This window comes from Propithecus coquereli, unplaced genomic scaffold (genome assembly GCF_000956105.1).
Source record: "Propithecus coquereli isolate 6110/MARCELLA unplaced genomic scaffold, Pcoq_1.0 Scaffold239, whole genome shotgun sequence".
Lineage (NCBI taxonomy): Eukaryota > Metazoa > Chordata > Mammalia > Primates > Indriidae > Propithecus > Propithecus coquereli.
Genome location: NW_012147941.1, coordinates 1,033,186 through 1,043,999, shown reverse-complemented (window position 1 = coordinate 1,043,999; position 10,814 = coordinate 1,033,186). Strand labels below are relative to the sequence as shown.

The following is a 10,814-nucleotide window of genomic DNA, read 5'->3' as shown; positions in this document are numbered from 1 at the left end:
TGAGCCACCTCGCCCAGCCAATTGTAATTTAAAGTAGGGTGATTAGGAAGGTTTTACTGAGCAGGTAATATTTGAGCAAAGACCTAAAGGAATTGAGGAATAAATATCTGGAGTAAGAACATTCCAGTGCAGAGGCCCTGAATGTGCCTGCCAGATTCAAGGTACAGCAAAGAAGCTTACCTACCTGGAGCTTAGTGAGGAAGTAGGAGAGTGCTTGAACATGATGGGAGATGTGTGAACATGGTCATATACCATGGGGCACTATGCCATAGGGCACTATAAACTTTTGAAAGGACTTTGGCCTTTACCTTGAGCTTCCGAGACAGAGCTGCACTGAATGTATGTGTCAGTGATCATATGTATCAGGCATCGTCTTCATGTGGGTGGTTACGGAAGCAATGGGGATATTTCAGTCTTACACAGGCATTCAGTTAGGTGGAGACACAAAGTAGGCTTCTCTTCTGCAAAAATTAACTACATAGGATTCTTCCAGCAAGACATGCTTCTATTTGTGATTTTTTTTTAAGAACAGAGGAGTTTTGTTAATTGAAACTTTCCAAAAGCTAACCTAGGATCACACCCCCCGATTGTCTAGTGATAATAACGATAATGTGATTGACAGTTGAGGTACTATTGTTTCAGTTTTCTCAATCTGCCAATAAATCCTGTTATTTTCATTAACTGAATTCAGATTTTTAGTTTTTAATTATTATTACTATTCCACGTCTTTATGAGATATCAATTCAGTGCCACCTACATATGAAGCAAAAGTGCTCATCTCAGGCCTGTTAGCATGAGAGGTCCAATGAAGCTTTGTTTGCACAATTGAACACACTTTGTTTAGGCTTCTAATGACTCTAGCCCTTATTAATCTCTTATTTTCTCTAATGTCTTTTATACTGGTTTTTGAAAGGTTAACATTTAAATAATTTGACTTCCCAGCTAGTCTGTTTTCTTAGTGGTTGCTCTGGTGATTACAATTAATATCTTACCTTAAGACAATCTAGTTGAGATTAATATCAACTTAATTTCAATAGTACTGTATAACATTGCAATAGATAGAGTTAAATGACTTTGGAGCCACTTTATAATAACACCAATCAAAAGAAGGAAATGGGCCGGGCGTGGTGGCTCACGCCTGTAATCCTAGCACTCTGGGAGGCGGAGGCGGGTGGATCGCTCAAGGTCAGGAGTTCGAGACCAGCCTGAGCAAGAGTGAGACCCCCGTCTCTACCAAAAAATAGAAAGAAATTATCTGGACAATTAAAAATATATATATATAGAAAAAATTAGCCGGGCATGGTGGCGCATGCCTGTAGTCCCAGCTACTCGGGAGGCTGAGACAGAAGGATCGCTTGAGCCCAGGAGTTTGAGGTTGCTGTGAGCTAGGCTGACGCCACAGCACTCACTCTAGCCAGGGCAACAAAGCAAGACTCTGTCTCAAAAAAAAAAAAAAAAGAAGGAAATGAGTACTATGGGCTTGGAAGAGTTCAGTATAATCTAATATAGAAATTAGAGGTCTATGAAGTCCTTTGGAACATGTGAAAAGGACCATGTGGTGTTGGAAAATTGTGATCTTTGATTTTGATAGGTTGGTATTAGAATTGGAAAGTACCAGATGGCTGGCAAACTGTCAGTGTAAGCCCTATTTTAAAAAAAGTACTGTTGTAAGAAGGGTTCTCTTTGAAGCAGACTCAGTTCAATGTGAAGAATTCTTATTAGAAGTGCTCTTGGGACCAACACCTGTGGAAGGGATGGGAAGAGTAGCAGTATTTGGGCAGAGGGTGAAGTCCAGCTATAGTAGAGATTGATCAGGAGCCTTAGTGGACCCCACAGGAAGCTGTGGAGCTAAAAGAGTCTGTTAGAGTTGTCTCCTGTTGTACTGTAATGGCTGGGCTTATACCCTGGCCTCCATTGGATGTGGACCCCTGAGAAGAATGTGATCTTCCTTGAGGCAACTCTTCTCACCTGAGACAGTCCCTGAAGGGATTGACAGTTGTAGGCTGTTTGCCTACAGCCGTCTCAGCTGTTTGGGCAACAGGTCATTCCTTGAAGGGGGAATCCAGCCGGTACAACAGTATCCACAGTGCACCCTTGTGTTGCTTAGATCTACTTCTTTTTAAAAATAGCATCATTTGAGATATAATTCCCATACCATACAATTTACTCATTTAAAATGTACAATTTGATGGCTTTTCATATGTTTACAAAGTTATACAGCCATCACCCCAATCAATTTTAGAAAATTTTTATTACTCCCCCAAAAACGCTGTTACCTTTAGCCACTGCTCACCAATCTCCCCATCCCCCCAGCCACAGGCCTCCACTAACTTTCTTTCTCTATACATTTGCCTATTATGGATATTTCATATCCATGGAATCATACAGTACGTGGTCCTTTGTGATGAGCTTTTTTCACTTAGCATGCTTGAGTGGTTTTCATTTTTTTTTAAAGAGACAGGGTCTTGTTCTGTTGCCCAGGCTGGAGTGCAGTGGTCTGATCATAGCTCACTGCAAGCCTGAACACTTGGGCTCAAATGATCCTCCCGCCTTGACCTCCCAAAGTGCTGGAATTACAAATGTGAGCCACCATACCCAGCCAGTTTTTCCTTTTAAGCTATTATGAATAATGCTTGGCTGGGCGTGGTGGCTCATGCCTGTAATCCTAGCATTTTGGGAGGCTGAGGCGGGAGATTTACCTAAGCTCAGAAGTTCGAGACCAGTTGAACAAGAGCAAGACCCCATCTCTACTGAAAATAGAAAAAATTAGCCAGGTGTGGTGTGTGCCTGTAGTTCCAGCTACTCAGGAGGCTGAGGCAGGAGGATCACTTGAGCCCAGGAGTTTGAGGTTGCTGTGAGCTAGGTTGATGCCGTGGCTCTCTAGCCTGGGCAACAGAGCAAGACCCTGTCTCATAAAAAAAGAATAATGCTGCTATGAACATTTATGTACAAGTTTTTGTGTGGACATATGTTTTTATTTCTCTTGGCTATATACATAGGAGTGGAATTGCTGGATCACATGGTAAATACTATGTTTAACTGTTTGGAAAACTGCTAGACTCATCCGAATCTGCTGCATCATTTTACATTCTCACCAGCAGTGTATGAGAGTTCCAGTTTCTCTATATCCTTACCAACACTTGTTATTATGTGTCTTACAGCCATCATAATGGGTGTGAAATCTTACCTCGTTGTGATTTTGATTTTCATTTCCCTGAAGGGTAATGATGATGAAGATTCTTTTATGTGCCTGTTGACTGTTTATCTTCTTTGGAGAAATGTCTACTCAGATCCTTTGCCCATTTTTAAATTGGGTATTTGTCTTTTTTATTATTGAGTTATTATAGTTCTTTATGTTTTCTAGATACAAATTCCTTATCAGATAAATGATTTGCAAAAATTTCTCCCATTCTGTGGGTTGTCTTTTCACTTCCTTTTCTTTTTTTCTTCATTTAGAGACAGAGTATCTGTTGCTCAGGACGGACTGCAGTGGTACAATTGTAGCTCACTGCAGCCTCAAATTCCTCCTGGGTTCAAGTGATCCTTCTGCCTGAGCCTCCCAAGTAGATAGGACTACAGGCACATACCACCAAGCCCAGCTAATTTTTTAAAATTTTTTTAAGAGATGAGGTCTCATTATGTTGCCCAGGCTGGTCTCAAACTCCTGACCTCAAGTCGTCCTCCAGCCTCAACCTCCCAAAGGGCTAGGATTACAGGCATCAGCCACTGTGCCCAGCCTTCATCTGTTTTCTTTTATGTGCTCAGGGGACAGCTCATCCAGGATTCTGGTGGGCCTCTCCTCCTGGGGGATGCTTACAAGAGGAAAGTTAATATGGTGAACTATAGCCCTTGCTGTTGCAACTGGTCTGGAGGTTACAGTGAATAATTATTACCTCCCTTCACCACTCTCCAGTCCAGATTTCTCTTGCCCTCAGCAAGCACCTTTGCTACTCTTGATGGCTTACTTGGTGGTGGGACCCAAACCCTCATTCCTGAGGGATCTAAATCACTGGTCACCATGCTTTTCTCAGGCCAGGGTTTCCAGCTTGTCAGAATTAGGGAAAGTGGTATTGTTAACCGGCTGTCAAACTCCTCGGTTCTTGTCTTCTCAAGATTGAAGAGTGAAAGCAAGAGACAGTTTTGAAGCAGCAAGTGGCAAAGTTTATTAAAGTGAAAGTTGCCTCTTAAAAAAAAAGTTTTGTTTTTTTTTTTGAGACAGAGTCTCACTTTCTTGCCCGGGCTAGAGTGCCGTGGCGTCAGCCTAGCTCACAGCGACTTCAGACTCCTGGGCTCAAGCAATCCTTCTTCCGTATCCCGGGGTTTTTGCCCGGCTATTAAATCCTGTATCTCCAAAGAGTGGTTGGTAACATTTCCCTTTTCAATCTTATATTATGTTCAAGTGCATGTATATTCAACCACCCTCAGAATTTGGTCATGGGTGTACTCCTGGCTCCTGCCAGTACATGGTGGCTAGGTCTTGCAGCTTCTTTACTTTATAGTTCCTTTCTGACCTTAACAAGCCCAGCACATCCAGGCTGGGTTATGCTGTGACCTACTTATTACAAGTTAAGGGCCTGCTAGCTAGGAGGCATGGTGGTTAGCTAGGAGGCATGGTGGTTAGCTAGGGGGTATGGTGGCAAAACCTGAGGGGGCATTGTTTTTTGGGAAGTAAGGTGGGGAGGCCTATGCATTATAGTTATACAGCAGGAGAGTGCTAGCTCATATGGGGAGAGTGGCCTACTTTTGCATTCTCAGGGGTTAAGCATTTATCTAGGCATTTGAAATTTTGGATGGGCATCATCTCAGATGGCTTCATCTCATGTATTAGATTCTCATTCTTTCCCAATCAGGACCCTGATTGGTATAACACACCTCCCTTGGCTGAAAAGTAACCTTCTTCGGAGCTGGGCTGCTCTAATGATTCACTCCTGGGCCTGGTCTTCAGCTTTTTCTGTCCTGCTACTGGAGAAAAGAGCCTCTTTGTAAGTTACCAAGGAGGCCCTGTGGCTTTCACATTTGGCTTTCAGTTGACTGTTAATCACTCTCATCTTTTTGGTATCTTTTCCTAGAGCACCAATGGAGTTTAGCAATAACTATTCGATTCCATTGTCATTATAGTTACTGTTTTTTCTTTTTCTTAGTCCATTTTGTGTTGCTATAACAATACCACAGACTGGGTAATTTATAAAGAAAAGAAATTTATTTCTTACAATTCTGGAGGCTAAGAAGTCCAAGGTCTAGGGGCTTTGCATCTGGTGAGAGCCTTCTTGCTGTGTCATCCCATGATGGAAGGACAAGGGACCTGGAGAGAGCAAGATGGGGATGAACTAGCTTTTATTATTATAACTAGCCCACTCTCCCCAGGATGTCATTAATCCATCCATGAGGGCAGAGCCCTCATGGCCTAATCACCTTTTTTTAAAATTCCAGTTAGAAGCCAGACGTAGACTGCAGACCTAAAGTTACAATTGGCCTGCCTTTGTTTATGGGAGGCCAGCAAAGAATTATTAAGTGTTGGCTGGGGCACTTCTCCTTAGATGCCTGAGGCCTTTACCTTTCCATGAGGATCTGGCCAATGCACAATGTTAGTAACAGTTACTCATTCAGAAGGAGGTGTTGCATAACTAATCCTCCAGGCTTGACTTTCCCTTTTGCATAAGGAGTTAGGGGGTGATTGATTTCATTTTCCTTTACAAAGGTAATGGATTTTGTTTAAGCATATAATTTACCTTTTTCTCTTTTTAGAAACTGTACTCCACCTCCTAAACTGGTTAATAGTGGCATGGAAGATCAATTTGGTGAGTATCACCTTCATTTTTCTTAGTAAATGATATTTGTGTTATATCCTCACCTCCATTAAAGCTGTGAGAACAAATTATTCTTTCATGTTCAGTATGCTACTCTCTAGATTGGTAATTCTCAAACTTTTTGCTCTCAGTATCCAATTATACACTTTAAGATAGTTGAGAGCTCCAAGGGCGTTTTGTTTGTATGACTTAATATCTATTGATGTTTACTGATATTACTGATATTTACTAATTGATAAATTAAACCCAAGAAATTTAAAAATATCAATTCGTTTAAAAATAACATTGATAAACCCATTATATATTACACATGTAACTTTTTTTAATGAAAAATAGCTCTCAAAATAAAAATGAGAAGAATATTTTATTTTATTTATTTATTTTTTTTGAGACAGTCTCACTCTGTTGCCCGGGCTAGAGTGCCATGGCATCCACCTAGTTCACAGCAACCTCAAACTCCTGGGCTGAAGCAATCCTTCTGCCTCAGCCTCTCGAGTAGCTGGGACTACAGGCATGCACCATCATGCCTGGCTAATTCTTTCTATATATTTTTAGTTGTCCAGCTAATTTCTTTCTATTTTTAGTAGAGACGGGGTCTCGCTCTTGCTCAGGCTGATCTTGAACTCCTGAGCTCAAGCAATCCTCCTGCCTTGGCCTCCCAGAGTGCTGGGATTACAGGCATGAGCCACCACGCCTGGCCAAGAAGAATATTTCATGATTTTGTAAATCTCTAATGTCTGGTTTAATAGAATAGAGCTGGATTCACATATCTGCTTCTACATTCAATCTGTTGTGTTATTATAATACATACCATTTAGGCTCTGGAAGGAAGATCCATCAACTGTACAGTTGGGAGATAATGAGACTAAAAAGGCAAATAACATCTTAGTATTATTACAAAAAATAGTTCTATCTATTGTACATTTTAAAATAGCTGGAAGAGAATAATTCCAATGTTTCTAGCAAAAAGAAAAGACAAATATTTAAGGTGGTGGATATCTGAAGTACACTGATTTTATCTTTACAAATTGATGTATTAAATTATCATGTGTATTCTGAAACTATGTACATCTGCTATGCATCAGTTTAAAAAATGGGGCTGGGCGTGGTGGTGCACACCTGTAGTCCTAGCTACTCATGAGGCTGAGGCAGGAGAAATGCTTGAGTGCAGGAGTTTGATGCTGCAGCGAGCTATAATTGCAACACTGCGCTCCAGCCTGGGCAACAGAGTAAAACTCTGTCTCAAAAAAAAAATGGTTTGAAAAAATAGTTCCGACCTTAGAGACCTCCTGAAAGAGCAGTGGGGATCCCCAGGAGTCCCTAGACCACACTTTGAGACCCACTGCTCAAGTGTGTTAGTTATCTCAAATAAAAACAAGAATCATTCAGCATATTAAAATGAGAAATTAAAAAAAAAAAAAAAAAGAAATTTAAAGTTCTCTATCTTGATCACCCAGTAACTTATATATACTTCTATTTGGTTAGAAATGTAGTTCTGTTAGTATTTAAGAAACAAGTGTGCTTTGTAGAGTTTCATTAGTACTTGGCCAGTGAAAGGTAACATGGCCATAATTATAATAGCAGGCATGTATAGTTTTTCTAATTAAGTTTTGCCTGTATATCATATTTCATCTAGCAACATGAGTAAGGGAACATCTAGCAACATGAGTAAGGGAAATCGAGATACACAAAGGTTTGATGTCTGCCTTTTTGACTACAAAGTCATTTACTGTGTTGAATCCAATTTTTTTTTTAAGAGATGGGACCCTACTCTGTTGCCCAAGCTGGAGAGTGCAGTGACACGATCATAACTCACTGTAGCCTTGAACTCATGGACTCCAGTGATCCTCCTGCTTCAGCCTCCTGGGTAGCTGGGACTACAGGTGCATGCCACCATGGCTGGCTAATTTTTTTCTATTTTTAGTGGAGATGGGATCTCACTCTTGCTCAGGCTAGTCTCGAACTCCTGAGCTCAAGCCTTCCTCCCACCTCGGCCTCCCAGAGTGCTAGAATTACAGATGTGAGCCACCACGCCCAGCCCCCCTAGAGGAAGCATTTGATTCAAGCCTTTTCCGATTCTTTATCATGTAGAAAGAAGTTTGAATCCCTTCCTCCCTTTTTATGCCAGCGCAAGTTGAGGAAGTATAGTAAAAATGTTACCAAATTTATGTTTTGTTCTTGCCCAGTTGCAGTTGATGACTGAGATTAGGCTCTTTGGCTACTGGTACTAGTAATCGGATAGTTCTGATTAATAGTTTTTGTCTTGCTTTTAAACGACTGCTGTTTAAAACCTTGCAAGATCAGAATTTCTCCTCTCATTTTAATGACCCTAGATGACTTCTTTAGGACCTGGGCTTTTTTTTTTTTCCCTGAAGAGTAGTTTACAGGATTATTCCTTAGTTTGAACACCAGAGGGCAGTCAGTACTTATTCATAAATTTTACAGTTTCATTACCAACTTAATTCTTGAGGGAATTATTTATGAAGAATTTGGTAAATTGAGTTTATTTTAGTGGCATGGTGACAATTTTTTGTTTGTTTGTTTGTTTTGAGATAGAGTCTAACTCTGTCACCAGGTTGGAGTGCAGTGGCGTGATCATAGCTCACTGCATCCTTGAACTCCTGGGCTGAAGTGATCCTCCCACCTCAGCCTCTCAAGTAGCTGGGATTACAGGCTCATGCCACCACCCCCAGCTAATTTTTAAATTTTTTGTAGAGAAAGAGTCTCTATGTTGCCCAGGCTGGTGTCAGACTCCTTGTCTCGAGCCACCGAAAGTGCTGGGATTACAGGCATGAGCCACCCTGCCCAGCCCTGGTGACAAATTCTGAAGAATTCGTTTATATGAATAACTGGAGTAATGACCATGACAACTCCAGGATTTTTACTGGAAACTAGTTTTCTTTCCAACCTCCTAGCTTTACCTAACTTAAGTACAAATAACTTATACCCAGTATAACCTAATTAATTAGATTTGTTATTAAACTAATTAAATTCAACTGAAATTAAATTTAAATATAACTTAAATTTACTAGAGAGTATAAAAGTGTGAGTTGCTAGGGAAGTTATAGTTGGCCAGTGGTCAATTGAAAGATAAAGTAAAAGTGCTTTTTTCTCTTTTTTTTTTTTTGGGGGACAGAGTCTCACTGTGTTACCTGGGCTAGAGTGCCGTGGCGTCATCTTAGCTCACAGCAACCTCAAACTCCTGGGCTCAAGCGATCCTCCTGCCTCAGCCTCCCAAGTAGCTGGGACTACAGGCATGCGCCACCATGCCTGGCTAGTTTTTTCTATATATTTTTAGTTGTCCAATTAATTTCTTTCTATTTTTAGTAGAGACGGGGTCTCGCTCTTGCTCAGGCTGGTTTCGAACTCCTGAACTCAAACAATCCGCCCGCCTCGGCCTCCCAGAGAGCTAGGATTACAGGCGTGAGCCACCGTGCCCGACCTTTTCTCTTTTTTTTTAAACAATGTTAAGTTGGTACCAAGAAATATGCTTTTGATTGTTTCCTAAGATAGATAAAAATTTGAGTTCTTTGCTAGCGAGAGGATTTTTCTTTTATACTTGGAGTTTGTAAATTAACATTTGCATTCATCATGTGGATTTTAGAGAAAAATAGAAACGATTCATAGTTATATTTAACTACTAGCCTCCTTCTCTGTCTCCATTCTTCCTTCTAAATTGTATTCTGATTTTTTTTAGTTATATATGATAAGAATTTGGTGTACTCAGTGTGACTTGACAAAGAACAATTTGTGAGTGTAGAATGAGTTTATCTTTTTCTTATAACATGGAGTGAAAATTTTGTTACAATCAAGTTAGCTAACAATTATGTAGATATATTTTTAAATAATTACTGTAGTATTCTGAAAATAAAAATAGTGAGGGATTTTTACCCATCAAGTGCCAGTGGGACAGGCCTAAGGCCTCTAGGATCTTTCCTACATGGACAGATGCTTATGCATTTCATTATACAATATTTAAATATCACATCTGTCAATACCACTATTAGTCTCATCAGAAAAATCTTTAAGGTTGGGAAGCTGTCAAGCTCACTCTGGATATAAATTTTCCAAAATTCTAATTTTCACTTGAAAGCTGGAATTATATCATTGGCAACAAACATTGTCAATTTTCTTTGTTAGTGACAAGCTTACTTTTGAGAAAATGTCTGTCAAATATCTAAGCTTGTTTGTCATTCATTCTTTCAAGTGAAAATGGTATTTCATGAAGAAAACTGGCTAGTTCAGCTTGCAGCTCAGTCATACAAGTGCCTTTCCTGAAGATAACCATCATACTTAAGTATACAAATGTGCTTTATACACACTTCTGTTGCACCACACACAATAGTAAAAAAGACATATTGAAAGGTTGAGATTTATTAAAACTAGTAATTTTTATTGCTTATCAAGGACTTTTTTAATTAAAATGGGGTTTGTTTTTAACTAACTGTGTAGTGGTGAAGAATACAATGAATTCTGCTACAGTTTAGTGCTGCTGCCTTGATTTGTGTTAAGGAGCCAGCAGTTTTGCTCACCATTGCTTTTGTACCATCAATGTAAGTGTCAACACAGTGGAAAAGGCAAACAAATTATTATTCTTACATTTTAGTTTGACCTCTTAGACTCCTGAAAAGAGCTCAGGGATCCCCAGTGATTGTACCATACTTGCTCCGGTTTCCTGAAGTTCACACAGTCCCTTCTGTGGAAATCTTGAGCAAAGTCAGGACTTAATCCTGGAAATTATATTGGACATGTTTCTAGTGTAGACCGCGTCTTGGACATTTGGCAGAAATGTGGTCAGAGGGAGTGAGCAGCTAGCTCTGTGGTTTCTCCTACATTGACCATGACCTTCCTATAGCTTTCAGGAGTCAGTTAAAGGACACTTCTGGGGGGTGAAATGAGTATCCTGAGCTCATTAGGCAGCGAAGTATGTTGAAAGAAGAAATATAGAAGCATTTATTCAAGACAAACTGAGGGCACCTGGGCACTATGTTGTTAGCTTTAAAAAGA

The 10,814-nt window shown here is 40.1% G+C and overlaps 1 protein-coding gene across 1 annotated transcript in view; it reads left to right on the top strand.

Moving 5' to 3' along the window:
* PHACTR4 (phosphatase and actin regulator 4) overlaps nucleotides 1-10,814 on the top strand; it is a 141,934-nt gene that overhangs the window by 40,884 nt on the left and 90,236 nt on the right. The window contains exon 2 of the mRNA XM_012645904.1: nucleotides 5,746-5,798. Coding sequence (XP_012501358.1) covers nucleotides 5,783-5,798 — 16 coding nt within the window. The 5' untranslated portion in view covers nucleotides 5,746-5,782. The remainder of the gene's footprint in view (nucleotides 1-5,745; nucleotides 5,799-10,814) is intronic.